We start from the raw sequence: 18571 nt of genomic DNA on the forward strand, positions 1-18571 counted from the left end.
TCACCTCCGCTCTTCCTCACCCCTACCTCCTCCGTCTCTCTCCCCTCTCTCTGACTGTTAGTATTTTAATGCATCTGTATTTGCCAGTGTTTTATTGTTTTATTGTTTTATTGTTTATTGTATTACTTAACCTTGTTTTATTTCTAGCTCCCCCCCCCCCCCAAAGAGCCATTGCTTTTTGGTCAGGCTGCATTTGTAAATAAGAATTTGTTCTTACATGTTTGCCTGGTTAAATAAAGGTTAAATAAAAAAGAATTAAAAATACTTAGCTAATACTTAGCTAGTAAAAATACAGCACTATGCTCCACCCAATTCACAAGGATTGCTATGGATTCCAAAATCGGATTATTATTCCTGTATTGCAGTGCTCTGCAACGAATAGTACACTGTGACGCTCTGACATCGATAGACAGCTGGGTCATTTTTTTTATACGGTGCAATTTGGACTTCATAACTTGTTGATTTATCTATATTTTAATGTTCTATTATATAAAGGACATATCTAGCTTGCTGAAAAACATAGTGGTCGAGCTCAGGCACCTAAATTGTATTTTATTTAGAATACCCTCTGTAGTTGAATAGGGCGAGTGTCTCCAGAACAGAGTGGACACATAACAGGGTGGACACTAACAGGGTGGACATTTTGAGTTAAAGTTAGCCTTTAGCCTGCCTGTGTTAGCATAATGCCTAGAATGACCATGAATACTTCAGATTCAGATTCAGATTCAGATAACGTTTATTGCCATTATGCTTGACACATGTAGGAATTTGCTTTGGCATTTACAGAAGGTGCATTTATGCTTTTTTCACATACATGAACAAAACAAGTACAAATACAAATGCAAAGACAGGCAAAAACAGGACAACACAGGACAGACAGTGCATGAATAGTGCTGTATATAAAGTGCAGTGCAGAGTTATTCAAGGTCCAGTGCATGTTCAGCTTGATGAGGAATCTAATTTGCACTAAATACTTTTTTGGAAATTATTCAATTTGATTGATCTCCTCAATATTTAGGCATAACAGGGTGGACACGTTATGGTCAACCACATTAAACTCACTGGATAAAAACATAAAAATCAGATGGTAAAAGAGGTAGAAAATCACACAGCTTACAACATTTGAAATCCCCGTCACCTCATGAGAGTGATGTGATTGAGAAATATGGTTTTCTTTTAAAAGGGACATTAACACAGCATAACAGGGTGGACAGTGATCGCAGGGACAAGCATACAACCTTAATTTTTTTGTACAAAATAATAATTAAAAAATGGATTAAAACTATATTTGATTTCAATAGATATTGATCAGGAAAATGAAATAATAATAACATATTTGGAAATGTATATGTTTTTAATAGTTATTTTTTGGATTGAAGTTGAATGAACAACACTGGGGACATCCCAAATCCCATGCAAAATCCCATTTACATCTTTAACCAAAGCTTTTAAAATGTAGAAAACAAGCGAAGTCCAAGCAAATAACAAAATCTAATTAAACTGACAGGAACGCTTTTCTTCATTAATGACACTGTTTACACACAGTATACCCACAATGACTCATTGAAAAGATAAATCGATGAACGTATTTGTGGATTATTGTCTGTAACATTGATTTCATTGTTCAACGCAAACAATTTAACTGAGCTATGTATGTATGTCCTCTAAGCAGGAACTAAATGATCTACTGTTCTAATGTCCCACTGCAACACAAACACACTCCGGTAAGATCCTCAGAGGGTTTGTGCTTTGTGTATAAAAGTATGGAAACACCTTTTCTGTAAACTTGTGTGAGAAAGAGTATAGGGATGTGTCATCAGCAGGGTCAAAGAAAGACACTTCCCCCTTGTCCCAGTCAAGCTGCACTCTGACGCTCTGGGGTTTCCTTGCTACTGTCAGGGGGGTTGGTAGAGAGGTCATTGCTCTGTATTCCCCATCTCTCAAACACAGGGTCCAGAACCCGTTCTCAGGCCTGGCAGTGATCTCCACATTCCTTGGGACAGACATACACACTACGCCCAGGAGCCAGTCCTCGTTGCTTCCTGTTTCTACGTGCCAGCAGTGGCTTCCTGAGCAGAACCCGGTCATGCCCAGTACCTCGGCACTGATGTGGAAGCGCTCTGGGTTGTCAGGGAGACAGAGGGGCTGGCTGGTGTAGTGGAGTGATGTGAGGTCATCAGACAGGATGAGACAGGGGTGTGCTGTGTTTGAGTCTAAAGTCACAGGAGCTGAGGAGGAGGAAATGGGAAAGGGTTTTGGTCACTACTATTTTAGCTTCTCCTCTCGATACTTCAGAAAAAGATGGAGTTACTCTAGATTACTTCTTCTATCGTAAATACTCGTTCTCTATGACAACTGTACTGTAACATGGCAACATGTTACAGTAGGAGTATCCTCCTTTCCTTTCCTCTATCAGTTACTATGCAAATGTACTTACTGTATTTTGAATGCTGCAGAATTTTCTCAGAGACTCTGTACTTGAGGTTGCAAAGATGCTTGGCAACATCGATCAGCTTCCCTGAAACCCTCTCTGGACCTTGTCTTACGCAATTGACTCTGTAATGACATAAATTAGGGAATTTGTCCTGCTCATTATTTCAAAGCCGAGGGAAAGGAGGAAAAACATATACAGTAGTAGTGTGTTGACATACCTCTCTATAATGACTTTGAAGTTCTGCAAAATAGAGAAATCATGTCATATTGAGACAGTATAAAAGCTCTTGTCCAACCTAAAAAAAACAGATAATTGGAGTCTATGATGCATAAATGGTTTAACAATGTTTAACAGACCTGCAGTAATGTCATGTCCTCTGCGTTCATCTCCTGTTCTAGGATTCTGATTGTCTCCGTGAGGGATAACATCCTTGCTGTAATCTCTGTCATCATGACCTCCATCACACAAATCTTCTCCTCTTCCTCCTCCTTCAGCGCAGCTAACCTGGCAGCCTCTTCATCGTACAGTAACTGGTGGAGTTGCTCAAATTGATCCTTGATTTGTCTCTCTGTTCTCTGTGCCTGACTCTGAGGGACATGATTACAGTATAGATAGATTCATTTTTTGCCAATTGTGTTTTGTAAAATGTAGTCTTGTGGATTACCTTAATGTGCTCCAGCATTGCTTCAGGGGCTTTAAATCTGCTGAGGATGTCCAGTGTGTCTTGCAAGGTCTTCAGTGATCTGCTGAGCTCATTCTAGAAGTAAAAGGTTATTCTAACATGGGGTTTCTTAGAAAACACTATAATCAAATGATTTCATCGTGTGAACATAATAACAATAGGTTATATGCTTGGTGTGTTACTTCACTGAATGATCACTCTCAATAGCTGAGGTCATATCTTTTAGTTGATGGCCGTCTCTGTAAGGCCCGATCTGACAATCACCACCACTGACAGGTTAGGCTAGATAGATAACCCATAGGAATGCAGACCTAATATAGAACACACTTTGGAATTTCTCTGCTATATTTCTCCTCAGATTCTCACCCAGATACTCTCAGAACAGATTCACAGCATTCTATGAAGACAAACCTTTTTTCACCCAATGCATATACAGTATGTTTGACAGAGTCATACAGTATTTGGTATTATTCAGACTCTCTCACCTTGCAATCCAGTGATGCCTCCTCTATGGGTGAACAGTCGTGGTTCTTGTGTATTTTAGAGGCTTGGCACACCACACAGACAGGCTGCTTGTCCACCAGACAAAAAAGTTTGAGTCTCTCCCCGTGTAGAGTGCAGAGCACCTTGTTACCTGCTGTTGAGCTCTGGAGGGCCTCACAGAGATTCTTCAGAGCCAGGTTAGAGGGAGGAGGACTGCGTTTGGAGACTTTCCTCCTGCATATCGGGCACTCTCTTTTGGCTGAGGTGTCCCAGCAGCGCTGTAGGCAGCCCTTGCAGAAGCTGTGGCTACATGGCAGTAGAACAGGGTCCATGAAGATGTCACAGCACACAGGACAAGAGAGGTCCTCCTCCGGGAGAGATATTCCAGAGGACATGTCTTAACCTGACCAGGTACAGCAGCTACAATGCTCAGTAGAGAGGATCTTCTCTGGCTTTAACCATACAGCTACATTCCCATGTCAACAATATGAACATGGTTTTAAGAAGGATCTCCCGACAGCTGGTTTTAAGAAGGATCTCCCGACAGCTGGTGAAAACAAAAACTGAATATGCCTATTCTTCTATTGTTCTTGTCATAATGCCAGACCTTTAAACTACAGACTGTTTTCCTGACTGTTGTGTTCTGTATGACGGACTCCAGAGACACAGAGAACTGAGAAGGGAAAAGTTAGGAAACAGGAAGTCAAGCCCTATTGGCCATAAGTGGAATAGCAGTGCAAACTGGTTGCATGTTTTGAGTGGCAACATTGTTACAAGCGTATAATGATAAAGAGAAAGAGAGCTGATTATCCTGACAAGGACAAGGACAAATTGTATTGTATGTTTGTGTTTCAATTAGATGTAGCCAAGTTGTTGATGGGAACTGAGCTTTTTCAACATTCTCTCCAGACTGATTCCTCTCAAGTCTCCATCATCTGAATACAATTGCACATTTGCATGCATACACACACACACACACACACACACACACACACACACGCACACACACACACACACGCACACACACACACACACACACGCGCGCACACACACACACACACACACACACACACACACACACAATGGCCCCCTCAGCAATGGCCCCCCTATGCTACTACACAATTGCCCATGTCATTGTGCAGGGACTAGCTGTCACTGCATTGGTGTAGGGTGGGGCCATAGCTCTATAGCATCTACTTTCATATGGAATTCCATCGCAGCATCCTATCCGCTCTCTCCACGAAGGTTGGGTCCTCCTTCTCTCCTCCAGTCTATGGTTACCATGGGGATGACGTCAAGTTGCACCACCGATTCGAGCCAGTAGTAGTATTATAGGCGGGTTTAATCCCAGACAGTCAACTGTGACCTGGGAAGGTGGTAGCATAGAACAAGGAGCGTCCTCCGAGCCGAACCCAGATTCCCGTGTTCACTGCATTGTCCTCGTAGGCTACGCCCGACCATCCATCTAAAATGCGTGAAATAGTGCATTTGCAAGCCGGCCAGTGCGGTAACCAGATCGGAGCCAAGGTATGTTTCTGTTTCGTATTTTAATGAAGACTATATAAATACATGAATGTGCAGGAAGCGAACACTAAGCCTACACCTCTCCACAATGAATACAGGCTGCTAATCCACCCGTAAGAAAACATTTATCCTTGAAATGCATTGCATAAATGCCTTACAACGTAATTGAAACGGAATATGCTGTGCGCTAGATAAATAGCTTGATTAGGCCTACCAGCCCTGTTCCAACATGACATTTAGATTGTTTTTTTGTCTTTTGTCATTTTCCTTTTGGGGGGGGGGGGGGTGGGGTGGCGTTTTGGGGGATGACTTTGTTTTTAATCCATACGTGTTTTTTTGTTTTGTTTTTTACGTGTTTTGTTTCAGTGGGGCAGTCTTATTTTTATTTATTTTGGATAGAGACGGTAGAGAGAGAGGAAAGTAAGGAGACATGGACGTGTGTGTATAAGGCCTAGACCACGTGACCGCCCCACCCCATAATTTCGTGCTTTTATACTAATTCGATGCATTTACCTCATTGTTGTGGTAACCCAGATTTTATCAATTTTAAGTCCATTTCCATTACATCTCACAGTAACAACAAAGATAAGACATTGTACTATTATTGACATGTCAATGATGAAGAGGTAGCTTTTAGTTATTATTTGTATATTAATATTTATTATGGCCCCAACTTCTGGAACTATCTGGCAGAGAATTTGAAGTTCGCAGATACTGTGGACATTTTTTAATGTGCTACTACATAGTGCTTTACGTTTTTAGTCATCTTTCCATTATTTACAATTTTCCATCTTTCTGTAAAGCACATTATTACAGTTGTATGAAGTGTGCTATACAAATAAAGTTGATTGATTGATTTGTGTTATTTTTTGTCCTCTCTCTCTCTCTCTTTCTCTCTCTCTCAGTTCTGGGAGGTCATCAGTGATGAACATGGCATCGACCCTACTGGCACCTACCACGGAGACAGTGACCTGCAGCTAGACAGGATCAGTGTGTACTACACTGAGGCCTCAGGTACATTACTCACATAACATAGCATAATTATACCAACATGGTGGATAGCAAACACTTGTAAGTATAGACAGAAACAATAGCTTCATTATGTCAAATGTTTCTCCTGTACAGGTGGGAAGTATGTCCCCCGTGCCATCCTGGTGGATCTGGAGCCTGGCACCATGGACTCTGTCAGGTCCGGCCCCTTTGGTCAGATCTTCAGGCCAGACAACTTTGTCTTTGGTGAGTGGTTAGTCAAGAGAAGACGTCTCTTGTTTCTGGTGGTACATTGTAAGCATATCCAGTAAAGTAATGGTTTAAACACTTTTGTCATTAGGCCAGAGTGGTGCTGGAAACAACTGGGCCAAGGGCCACTACACAGAGGGAGCAGAGCTGGTGGACTCTGTTTTGGATGTGGTGAGGAAGGAGGCAGAGAACTGCGATTGCCTTCAGGGATTCCAGCTCACCCACTCCCTGGGTGGTGGCACAGGCTCCGGCATGGGCACCCTGCTGATCAGCAAGATCCGTGAGGAGTACCCCGACCGCATCATGAACACCTTCAGCGTGGTGCCCTCCCCCAAAGTGTCTGACACAGTGGTGGAGCCCTACAACGCCACCCTCTCTGTTCACCAGCTGGTGGAGAACACAGACGAGACCTACTGCATCGACAACGAGGCGCTCTATGACATCTGCTTCCGCACGCTGAAGCTCACTACTCCTACATATGGAGACCTAAACCACCTGGTATCAGCGACCATGAGTGGCGTCACCACGTGCCTTCGTTTCCCTGGCCAACTCAACGCTGACCTCCGCAAGCTGGCTGTCAACATGGTGCCCTTCCCCCGCCTCCACTTCTTCATGCCGGGCTTCGCCCCCCTCACCAGCAGGGGGAGTCAGCAGTACCGTGCCCTGTCCGTGCCTGAGCTCACCCAGCAGATGTTCGACGCTAAGAACATGATGGCTGCCTGCGACCCCCGCCATGGCCGCTACCTGACCGTGGCTGCTGTGTTCAGGGGCCGCATGTCCATGAAGGAGGTGGATGAGCAAATGCTCAACATCCAGAACAAGAACAGCAGCTACTTCGTGGAGTGGATCCCCAACAACGTTAAGACCGCTGTGTGTGACATCCCACCCCGTGGACTCAAGATGGCCGCCACCTTCATCGGCAACAGCACCGCCATCCAGGAGCTGTTCAAGCGCATCTCAGAGCAGTTCACCGCCATGTTCCGGCGTAAGGCTTTCCTGCACTGGTACACAGGAGAGGGCATGGATGAGATGGAGTTCACCGAGGCAGAGAGCAACATGAACGACCTGGTGTCTGAGTACCAGCAGTACCAGGACGCCACCACAGAGGAGGGCGAGTTTGAGGAAGAAGGTGATGAGGAGGTCGCCTAAACATCCATTCCATCTGCCTTACTGTATTTCAACCTAAAAATGTTGTGTTTTTGTATGTTGTGAATCCACTGTGTTATTTACACATCCCCACATCAAATTTGCCATTGCCTTGCAAAATTGGAAAGCAAATGAAATATTTAGAGATTACTATTTTATTTATTTAGTATTTCTTTCTTTTTGGAAAAAGGATTAAACTTTGGGATCTGATTGAAGGTGAATTTTAATGCGTTTTCATTTGTTTCATCTGATGTGTTCTTTACAGGCAAGTTACTGCACGTATTATACAGTATGAAATGACATACCTGTCACATATTCACTAGAGGGCAGCATACACAAAACATAAACTATGAAATATCACCACAAACTGTACTACAGTACACATTTGGGCCAAAGATGTCAAAGGTAAAGACAGCTTATTGTGAACCAGTGAGGCATAACCAGTCACAGTTGGGTTTGTATGCCAGTCACTGCAGGCTGAGGACAAACTGTATTTCCTACTGTGGTCAAGCCAACTATTCAGAAGAGCAACTCTGCATTCCTGAAATGTAACAACTGGCAAAATGAAGACAGTCAAATCGTGAATGTTGAAGATAAAGAAAAGGCTGAAGAAATATCTCAACAGAAAGAAAGACCTTACAGCAACACATTATGACAAAGTTAAATGCTTAGTTTCTAAAAACAGGGTCCAGATATAATGATGAAACTCAGGCAGACATCTTTAAAAAATGTATTTAACAATATACATTGATAAACATGTCACGACATTTTAATAGACATCTCTACATGATGAGAATGTAACTCCCACCATAGGCACACCCACAGAATAATAATAATAATTATTATTATTATAAATACGTTTTTAGGGCATTTCTGCTGTATTGGGATAGAGACAGTAGAGATTGACAGGAAAGATGGGTGAGAGAGGAGGGATGACATGCAGGATATGTCGACGGCTGGAATCGTACCGGGGACCCTGCGATTACATGGCTGACGCCTTAGTGTGCTACGCCACCAAGCGCCCCCCACCCACAGAATTATAAAAACATTATTTCTATTATGATCTCTGTGCACATACCCTACAACATACAAACAATGACAGCACAAACAGACACAGGACATTGATTGATATAATGCAATATTTAAAAGAATGATACATTAAATAAGTGTAATAATTAGGAAAATCTACAATACAATCAAGTGTAAACAATAATTTTACTTTTGTGCTTAAATATGATTAATGATTGTAGCATTTGTTGAACATACAGCATCTGTTACAGAGACATCATCTGTAAGGCTCTAATCAAGACTGATTCAGTAGTTATGAAGTGTTGAGGTAAATGATCAGTGTAAGATAGCTAATGAAATGGTTTCAGACAAGCAATAGTGGTTTCCACGTAAACAAAGCTTATCTGAGTTTAACCCAGAATCACACACTGCACATGTATCTAATTCATTCAGAAATAATACAAAGAATCACATTCTATACAGACATCATCATTTGCATATGTCCTATCCAGCAAGAGCAGGTGATAGCAGCTTGACTCTGTATGAGATAGCAGTGAGCAGAACCCTACCTAGTCTTATATACATTATATTTTATATCTAGCTAAAATGTCAAGACAGACAACTGCAAACTCTACTTGAAATTCAGTTTTCCAAAGACAGGTATCAGTGGAGGTTAAATACATGTAATTTAGTGCAAGTGATCTGCCAGTTGAAAGACCATCTGAGTGGTTAAGTGAACATCTGGCCAGCTCAGATATTCAGGTGATATCCACTGTGGCCCCATGCAGGAACCAATCAGGGCTGTAGTATGTGGTAAACCATAGTTTATACCCTGTAATGAATTCTGTATTCGCACATGTACCAGGTAGCTACTAGCTAGTGCATGATGGAGTACATGTATACAGTGCCTTCCTCTTTCAGGGAGATATACATGGGGTGTATATCTCACACAGCCTGTCTCTGTAGAAGTTGTTGTCTCTCTAACATTGAGGACCAATGAGGAGGGGAATTTGGTTATAATCAGCTCTTGTGGAGCGTCATCACACAGGGTGCTGCTGTTGTCTGGTTGTTCAGGTGTTCCGAAACTATAGTAAGGCTGGGCAACGACTGTCAAATGAGTCTCTCCTCCTTGGGCAGTTTGAGCGCGTCTGGTGTTTCTACATTGGGTGCTCCCGTCTGTTCCTCAGCGCTGGGCCGATACGTCCCCTCTGTCTGCCTCTTCTTTCGCACCACACAGAAAAGCCACGCCAGAACCGCAGAGGCTATGGCCAGCAATCCCAGTATGACAGTTGGGGCCACAATAGCTGCAATGTTGGGCCCCTATAACACAGGAGCAAGAGGCTTTCTCATAAATACTGCATTGGATACTTTCTGTTTTATTTCCCCATATATAAACAGAGGTGCAGATAACTGTATGTAGCAACTTTACTTACCGGGGCAGTGGTGGTGTCTGTAGAGGGTGCACTGGTAGTGATGTTCTCCCCTGTGAAAAAAGTAAAAGATTCAAGGCCAGGGGGGAGCTTAGCCCACCCAAATGTATGGGCAGGGGTGGACTCAAACATGCGTTTTGCCCCACCGTTTTTTTCTGAATTGTAGATATTTCGGGGGCGTGTTTGAATGTTTAATGCATTTACTGCCGGTCCATATACTATGTCTATCGATTTAGCACTGCCCATAGTCACCACTACTAGCTCCCTCCAGTTGGTTCTGGCGGCGGGCCTGTTACCATTCATGACTCAAGCCACTGTATTAGATTACAATATGAATGCAATGCAAATATGCCCTATCTTTGTGTGGTAAAGTGTCCCTTTAATGACTGATATAAGGTAATCGAGTACAATGTGAAGAACAAGACATTTCCAAATGACACACTGTACAAAGCACAGATGATAAAACAATTACTACAATCTGTGTCAGAAATGTAAAACATGTATGAAAAATAAAAAGATCAATTCCACACAAGTCAAACGGTTATTGGAGACATTTCTGTACTGGCACAAGAGGAACCAAAAGAGAAAGGTGGAAGTTTATTCTATTGACACAGACAGGCAACATTATGCCGTTTGCAATGCAACAGGATCGCTAGGTTTCTAAGTGCACATTTTCTTCTGGGCAATTTCTCCATGACCACTCATGTGACTGCTCTGTGACATCACACACACAGTCACTATTTGAACTCCGAAGGAGAGGAAGAGGAGGGGAGGGGGGGAAAGAGGGCTTGGAATGCAGCCTAAGCTTGCGGTCAGTGGAGTTTATCCACTCAACACTTGTACTTAAATTATTGTGAAGAATACAATCTAGGCTTGATTATCGAGTATACATTTACACACAATGTCTTGTTTGGAAAACTTGAAAGCCAATTCAGGGATTTCAAACGTTAATCATTCATCAAGGCAAATAGTAAACTTTCCCAGGGACAAAAGTACACCTTGATAACAAAAAACAAGGGCAAGCTTTTTGGGGGAGGGGCACTCTATTGCTGAAAAGGATTTTAAAAACATGCTATTGCAGTTAGTCAGATGTGTTTATTGCAGCAAACTAATTATAAACACCACACCATAAATGTGGCTGCTATGGAGTGAAGCCATTGTTCAGTTTAGACGCAATGACTAATGCAGAAGAGTTTTCTGAATGCTCAGAAGTCTTTATAAAGGCTGCTTCACCATTGCTAATATTGCTTCAAGTGCAGCAAATATCATCAGGGGATGATGTAATGTCATTCTTATTGGTAAAATCGTTTTTTGTGGAGAAACTTCTCTCAAAGGAATCCACAGAAATGTACATTGATTTAGTAACTTCTAATATAAATATCAGAAGACTGTGTCTACTGTATTTCTCCTAAAAAATAAAGTGAAATGCCTGAGCACTTTTATACCACAGTTCAAACCAAAACAAGTTATCACGCCTTTCGAAATGTTCCTGCAATCGGTTGACATGTCACTGCATGTCTCTGCTAGGTAATATCTGGAAGTGTGTGCAACTGTCTTTTCGGCGTTCATACAGTGGTTTGGTTGCGTGTGGTTAGAGAGACACAGTGTAGAAGAGGTCATGGATAGGAAGGGGATTGCATACTGAAGAATGACTCACCTAGGGAAGGATTACTCCTTAGAACCAGTAGCAGGACACTCCCTGCCAAAATACCAGGCCACGCCATCATATCCTGGAGCAGTGCCATCACTACCCTTGACCGAGAAGGCCTAGTAAGGGTAGGTTGGCAAAGGGACCCCCGAACATCAGCTTGGGGCCATTTCAGCAGGTACAATGGTCAATACAACCACACTGGCTCTCTTCCGCCCCCTCTGAAGAGATGAAGATGACAGTGTTAAAGATACATTTCATATGATTGATATAGCCCTAGTCCAATTTGATACAAAGGTATTCATTCCTCTCACTGTCTATGTCGCTAACAAAATACTAAACTGCCCAAAAACAGCCCAATCTGAAGCCGTGAAAAGCTGACATTGCCCACAGAGTCGAAACTACATTGGTTAATGATTCATGTCGCAAACACCATACTGAATCATCAAGACCACCTCCAAAGAAATGTAAGCTAGATTTTAGACCTTCAATGGACATTATTCTATTCCACTTTAATGTTTTAAGATAATCAACACTGTTTTAAAACTAGCGGAGTATCGACAAGAACTCTAGACGCTTTAAATTGCACCTGCTCCGAGAGGATGGAAGGGAGCGCGGAGACATTGAACGAACAAATGACAATTTCAGAAGAAAACTCACACATGTAGGGAGACATGTAGTCAAAAGATGAGACAATATTATAATGAATATAAAAGTACTCGTGCAGTATAATTCATTTTCAACAATACCCCTGTCAAAGCCTTTGGACACCTCAATCGCAACAAACAGTAAAATCTAGAAATCCAAAAACTCCACACAATAGGGCATGTTATTTATAGACTACTTAACTACACTGAACATTCAATACATACCTTTTCGTCTGGGTGTTTGGGATATTCTGGTGGTGAGGCAACGGGAAAGTAGGTAACTCCAGTGATCAACTGATAGGCTACGAGACCAACGGCTCGCTTCCGCCTCACCTTTGAGACTGAGCGACTCGAAACCGCATCCAATGACGGGTTTATTATAAACCTCCCTCTTAAAAGCCGTTAACAATAGGCAGAATAAGATCGTTTTTAGAGACTGAATGAGCTATTTCAGTCTACCCGTTAATGTGTCAGGCCCACCTGGCAACCAACTGAGGCTTCCTGTAGGTTTAACTATGTAAAACATTGTTTTCTTTCCCTCTTCAAATCGCCCCTACGGTCACATGGGTTCAGTGTCGTGTTACAGTACCTGAGCCCAGTATCAACCTGTGGCACAGGGGAGACAGATACGCCTTTGTATGCATAGCACCATAGCGGAGAGAATCCACCTGTTCACTGGAGCGCTACAGCCTCACTCACTCGCATTGACTCTTTCACTATGTAGCCCAATCATTTACTATTAGGGCCTTATTATGGGATCTTGGGTTTCACATGTTGCTGCTGTTTCAACAAGTCAACTCGCCTTAAGTCTATGCATGTATGCCCTTCAACTTTCCTTCGCATTTCCAACAGATTGGCTAGTAAATCAGGCTATGATCACTAGGCCACAATATGTTAAGGATGTATTTAATACTAAAAGTAACATGCTTTTGAAACCATAGCCGAAGTGATCTGTTATAAGAGCAGCATGATTCCAAGTGTGTGCACGACCTCTAGTGGTGTGCAGCTTTTTTTATTATCTCATCCTCAAAGCTAAATCAAACATTCCTGAAATACCATGAACGCAGCTAATCTCGGCCCGTTAATCCATGCCTAATCGCACATTGCAAGCCCTATACTGTATTTGACCACAGTTTGAATATTAACCGATACATATCCTACTCCACTAACATTACATTGTAGCCTACTTGGTTTGGCAATCATGTCAGATCTAAACACCTATGCCTATTTGGATTCCTTGTAGGCATACTCTACTCAGAACTGTGACTGATACATCAGCTGCAGTGATCTAGCTGCAGTGTCACTCCTAAAAAGAAAGGTCACACAATTGTCCCATAAACTAAAGTCCAGAGAAGAGATAAATCGTCCTATTGGTAGGCTACACACTGCATTGGGATATGCACTGCATTGATTTGAATGAACTGAACATTTTGCTAGCAATTCAGGCTTGACCAGCCCATTACTGCCAATCCTAAAAGAGAACCATGCCAAAATATGCATGCTCAGGCTCTTTGGTTATTAACTACAGTGTCATAAACTGTATGTTTTTACATTAATTCATTAATTCAGGAAATAGGACAGGAGTTGGTAATGTAACCCCCCAAAACTATTGCTTTTCCATGTTGTTGTTTTTTGTATGAAATCCATGTAGGCTTTAGGCTGTCTACCAGCCTGCTTTAGCGCCAACCCCAAGCGATCGGAAGCCGTATGGTGGGTCAAAATGTTCTGAAGACGGCATCATTTGATTGGATTGGAAACACTATCATGACAGGTGCTTGTCTGTTCTATGTATCATATTTCTATCCGAAGCCGACATGTTTTGTGCCACTGAATGCTAATTAATTAATTGAATGTCTGCAAAGATAAAGGATTGTGTCACACCGATCGCTGTGATGCACCGAATAGCATGCAATTAGGCGATAACGTTCGACTTCAAACGTGTTGAGTAGAACATGTAACTGTCATGTTGGATATTTTGTATCCATTTGGATACATTTCTGTCTGCAAGGTTGTGAAGTCAACCTTTCACCTCAACGTTAGCCCTGGCCAATCACAAGCTCTAATGTTCTATGCCCAGGCCAATCACAAGCTCTAATGTTCTATGCGCAGCGAATCAGCGTTTGGACAAGTAAAATAACCCGGCCCGCTACATTGTGGCGTTAGGTCGATTACCAACAAACACTGGCGGGAGATAGGTGATTTGAAATAGGCTATTTTTCGAAACTATTCCAGAGAATATATCAACATTATTCCGAATATTATATTTAAATAGAGTAGTATAGCCTACTGCAACCGTGAGAGAGTTAGGACAGGTATTTCTTGGTTTATTTTAAGATACATTGAACAAAGAAAACGTGTGTGAATTGTGGCAAACTATTTATCTAACACAGTATTTTTGATCACCGCGACGCCGTGAAACAGATCTTTGATAATATAATTTGTGTGCTGTGTAAACAAATACAAATAAATCATCGATAGGTTTGCGCTCTGTCAGTTTTAGCGTTTTACTGGTAGAAGCTTTTTTCCCGGGATAATTCTCTCTGACAGTCCAGAGCTTTGCTAGCTGTCTCCTCTCGCCTGTCAGTCGCAGCGGCCACACCAGCAATGGCGAAGGTACAAGTACTCAATGTTGCTGTCCTGGATAACCCAAGTCCCTTCGGAAACCCTTTCCAGTTCGAAATAACATTTGAATGTATGGAAGACCTGCCTGAAGGTATGTCGAATTGGGATGGGGGGCTCGTACCATAGACTTATTAATTAGGCTCCTACTCTGAGCACCTATCAGGCTAGCTAGTTAGCCATTGTGTTAGCAGGCTACATCACGACAGCTCAGTGTCCCAGCCAGTTAAACTAGCTTGGCTAACGCTAGCTTAAAGCAGCTATCTTAACTATGGCACGCCCGTAAGTGGGACTGACCACGTTTGGTTACCTTTCGAATTGTATTTACGTGGTTATGTGGTCAGGCCAATGTTTTGGCAATCATGATTTAGTATTAGTCAGTCCTGTAATGTGTCGGTAGCGGCGGAAGGTAATGAATGAATGGTCTTTATCAATGTAACAATGTAACTTGATCCATGCAAGTTACAATGTAACAATGGTTGGCTGAATATATGGAGCGAAACTGGTTGATAGTAGGCTACTCTCGTTGTCTTGACATGACACAGAAAGTTAGCTGCTAGCAGCTAGTTGACAACTAATAATAACATTGTACTGCGAGCTCATATTTGAGCATAGGACATTGACATGGTCAATGGCTTTTGTTGTATCATACATTGAATTGTAGCAGCAACTATTTATTAGCTAGCTGCCGCTTTTTCTTTTCAAAAACGTGTGTGTATGTTTTGCCAATATTTGGCGCCGGCGGGGAATTCTGACGATTCTGACGACGAAGAATGTCCTTTGCTTTATGACAGATATTTTAACTTGCTTTGCTGTCCCTTGTAATCATGCCTTTTTATGTATGCCTTCGTTATACCGTTTATCTTTGTATTGTGTGAAATCAGTTTCTCTTTAGTTGTAGTTAGTACAAGTAGTGTCACTTTTGCAACGTAATTAACGTTTGATTGCAATTGTTTTTGCTTTCCTGGGGGTTGAAGATCTTGAGTGGAAGATAATCTACGTGGGCTCTGCAGAGAGTGAGGAGTATGACCAGACCCTTGACTCGGTTCTGGTAGGACCAGTACCAGCAGGGAGGCACATGTTTGTATTTCAGGTGAGTTTAGATACAATGCTATTTTCTTTGGATGTTGTCTCAATGTTTTGGCTTCCTTTGTTTCTGAATTATTATTGACATGGCTGAAGTTTTCCTAACTCTACCTCTGCAAAGTGTAGGGCTATGAAAGATACACAAATTGCACCCTGCCTGTACTTTTCTGTCTGCTACCTCATAATTTACTTATGTCCTTGCACCTCAATCTCACTGTGTGTTCTCTCTCAACAGGCCGATGCCCCAAACACTGGCCTAATCCCTGAAAGTGATGCTGTCGGTGTTACTGTAGCTCTTATCACTTGCACATACCGTGGACAGGAGTTCATTCGCATTGGATACTACGTAAACAATGAGTACACAGAACCTGAGCTGCGTGAGAACCCACCCATCAAACCTGACTATGCACAGGTAAAGGGAATAGATGAACCTCTCAATAACAATTACACTAGAGATGTTTCAAAACAAACCTGATACTGTATTTTAAAAGCATATACCAATAGACAAGTGTATATGAATCAGTTTTTGGGTCACGCTTTCGGTATGTGTTTTGTGCGTAAGGAGAAAAAAAAAGCTACTATTTATCTACAAACTATTACTTTACTTTATTTTGCTTATACTTATTGAACTTTAATAATCAGACACATTCCACAATATGACTGGTATATTGTATAATATAAATATATAAAAACAAAAAATACTTTTCAAATGTATAAAAATAAAAGAAACACTTTCAAATGCAAAAGTGCCTCTTAGCCTTGACTACTGGTATGGCTGGTATAGGAGAGAAAGAAATAAAAGTAAAAGTGCACTTTAGCCTTGACAGCGAGTAGCTCATATACAATCTTGAAAACAAATTCAAAAGTAGCACTTAGCCTATTTTAAATAAACATATCCTTACTTCAGTATAGGCTATAGTATTCAGGATGTAAAGCGCAACATCAATTAGATATCGGATATCTATTCCTATATCGTGAGGTTCTTCTGTAAAGAGATAAGCTTGTCGAAATACTTTGCAGCAAGGCGAGCGGTTACCTGCTCGGCGTTCCTGCTTCCAGTCAGTGTTATAGTTGAGTGGTGGCGGCGAATATGCTGGTTCCTTGGAAGTTTATCCATGCGCATATACGACACGGGTTAAGCAGTGCTTGCAGACAGTAACGTTTCTTATGGCCAGGGGTGTTCCAGGGGAGTAGACTCACCGATTTTCTCCTTTCTGTCTCTGGTGGCTGCCACTTCAAATTGTGCGCCATGCATCCAGAAACACAACAGCTAGAATCTGACACTGCAAGTCCATTTTGAGGGTTTTATTATTATTAAGTAGGTTGTTAACTCTGTAACTCTGAACATAATTTTGCAGTGGTGGCCAGAGGTGGCAGATTTCCAACAAACCTATGGTTGTCACCATCTAAATAGCCAGGGCCAAATTCAAGCAAATAATTGAGAAAATAGTATTTTATCAGACCAGGCATAGTTGGAATGATAAGCTTCCTACACGGCAGCTCGTCTAAGCTAACATGCACGTTAGTAAACACAAGAAATAGATGTATGCGCTAGAGTGGTGTATATCACCACGGATCCTGTCTCAATGTACCACTCCTGCTTGATACACACTTGCTCTTATAGGTCTCATGGGAATAGTATATACAATTTAAGAGTTCTACTGCGATGCACCTTAAATTATAACTGTTTCTCTGTCTTTCAGCTCCAGAGAAATATTCTGGCATCAAACCCACGTGTAACAAGATTCCACATCAATTGGGAAGGGTGTGCAGAACGGATGGAAGACTCCGAGAATGTGGATCCTGCCCCTAACTCTATGCTGCCCCCATCTTGCCTCCCGGGGAAGGCCCCACCCCTGGGGTTGCTACCAGACAATTCTATGGACTGCTTGTAGACACACACACACACACACACTCAATCGGATCAACCCAAGCACTATTAGCAGAAGAATGGACATTCAGACATGGATGTACAGCCAGCTTTGCCTTACAGTTGCCATTATTTCCCTGAATTATAGTGTCAACAATACACTCTCACCGTGGACTTCAGGGGCCTACAGTGTATTGTAAACAAGAACACATTTCTAGAGTTATCTTAACCATGTTTTGGAAATGTCTTATGATCATGTATATATAACACAATATGTTGAAAAAAGTTGTTTGTGTGAAAAAAATGTTCTTTCTTTATAATAACATAAATTGTGGTTGTCGTCATGCGGTTGCTGACTGATTCACAGACCAGCCAGTAATTATGTCAGGTGTTATGAGATATGACATCCCCTTGCTTTGTCTTCAGAGATCATGTGACTATACAGAGGATCTTCTCACTTTACTTGTGAAGCATCCTATAGGTGAAAATCAACTCTCACAAGGGACAGACGGGAAATTATGCAGCCTGATTTAAGGTGGCCAGGTTTTGTTCTTTCTGAGCCATTGTGTTATGGGTTCTATTGGACATGCGTTACAGTTTGGTGGTTGGTGAGATGGGGTGGGGGGTTGTTGGTATACTGGTATGTACATACATTTCTTTTTCTGTGTGTTCATTTTTGTCTAAAATAAAGTATCTTTTTTGTTATGGGATGTATGTCACTGACTGTCAACCTCATGAGACTTATATAATGTTGG

The 18571-nt window shown here is 41.9% G+C and overlaps 4 protein-coding genes across 7 annotated transcripts; 2 read left to right on the top strand and 2 right to left on the bottom strand.

Moving 5' to 3' along the window:
- Positions 1-1508: 1508 nt before the first annotated feature.
- Positions 1509-3994, bottom strand: LOC308151322 (zinc-binding protein A33; the record flags this gene model as incomplete). The annotated part of the gene is made up of 6 exons (XM_080524171.1): positions 1509-2228; positions 2438-2556; positions 2652-2674; positions 2791-3021; positions 3099-3191; positions 3602-3994. 6 exons carry the CDS (start codon positions 3992-3994, stop codon positions 1693-1695), a joined length of 1395 nt encoding a protein of 464 aa, XP_080380297.1. The 3' UTR covers positions 1509-1692.
- Positions 3995-5069: 1075 nt separating this feature from the next.
- On the top strand, positions 5070-7511 carry tubb4bl (tubulin, beta 4B class IVb-like; the record flags this gene model as incomplete). Of its 4 annotated transcripts, XM_080524107.1 has the most annotated exons (5): positions 5070-5126; positions 6029-6137; positions 6249-6359; positions 6454-6533; positions 7392-7511. In XM_080524107.1, 5 exons carry the CDS (start codon positions 5070-5072, stop codon positions 7509-7511), a joined length of 477 nt encoding a protein of 158 aa, XP_080380233.1. The 4 variants fall into 4 exon arrangements, with proteins under 4 accessions (XP_080380233.1, XP_080380230.1, XP_080380231.1 ...); XM_080524104.1 differs by having other exon boundaries at positions 6454-7511; XM_080524105.1 differs by lacking the exon at positions 6249-6359 and having other exon boundaries at positions 6454-7511.
- A 714-nt stretch (positions 7512-8225) lies between these two features.
- On the bottom strand, positions 8226-12767 carry crb3a (crumbs homolog 3a). The gene is made up of 4 exons (XM_080524432.1): positions 12467-12767; positions 11604-11815; positions 9950-9999; positions 8226-9836 (listed from the first exon to the last, which is right to left on the bottom strand). Exons 2-4 carry the CDS (start codon positions 11689-11691, stop codon positions 9627-9629), a joined length of 348 nt encoding a protein of 115 aa, XP_080380558.1. The 5' UTR covers positions 11692-11815; positions 12467-12767; the 3' UTR covers positions 8226-9626.
- A 1680-nt stretch (positions 12768-14447) lies between these two features.
- asf1ba (anti-silencing function 1Ba histone chaperone) lies at positions 14448-18409 on the top strand. The gene is made up of 4 exons (XM_080524138.1): positions 14448-14954; positions 15838-15953; positions 16182-16358; positions 17650-18409. Exons 1-4 carry the CDS (start codon positions 14846-14848, stop codon positions 17839-17841), a joined length of 594 nt encoding a protein of 197 aa, XP_080380264.1. The 5' UTR covers positions 14448-14845; the 3' UTR covers positions 17842-18409.
- The last annotated feature ends 162 nt before the right edge of the window (positions 18410-18571 follow it).

Source organism: Nansenia antarctica (genome assembly GCF_963989245.1).
Source record: "Nansenia antarctica genome assembly, chromosome: 2".
NCBI lineage: Eukaryota > Metazoa > Chordata > Actinopteri > Argentiniformes > Microstomatidae > Nansenia > Nansenia antarctica.

Bases quoted from the DNA above. Each gene is read 5' to 3' on its own strand.
- crb3a (XM_080524432.1), bottom strand. From the start codon at position 11,691: ATGGCACTGCTCCAGGATATGATGGCGTGGCCTGGTATTTTGGCAGGG. The intron at 10,000-11,603 runs GTGAGTCATTCT...CTTTTTTCACAG, and splicing joins AAGGAGTAATCCTTCCCTAG to GGGAGAACATCACTACCAGT. The intron at 9,837-9,949 runs GTAAGTAAAGTT...CCTGTGTTATAG, and splicing joins CAGACACCACCACTGCCCCG to GGGCCCAACATTGCAGCTAT.
- asf1ba (XM_080524138.1), top strand. From the start codon at position 14,846: ATGGCGAAGGTACAAGTACTCAATGTTGCTGTCCTGGATAACCCAAGT. The intron at 15,954-16,181 runs GTGAGTTTAGAT...CTCTCTCAACAG, and splicing joins GGCACATGTTTGTATTTCAG to GCCGATGCCCCAAACACTGG. The intron at 16,359-17,649 runs GTAAAGGGAATA...TCTGTCTTTCAG, and splicing joins TCAAACCTGACTATGCACAG to CTCCAGAGAAATATTCTGGC.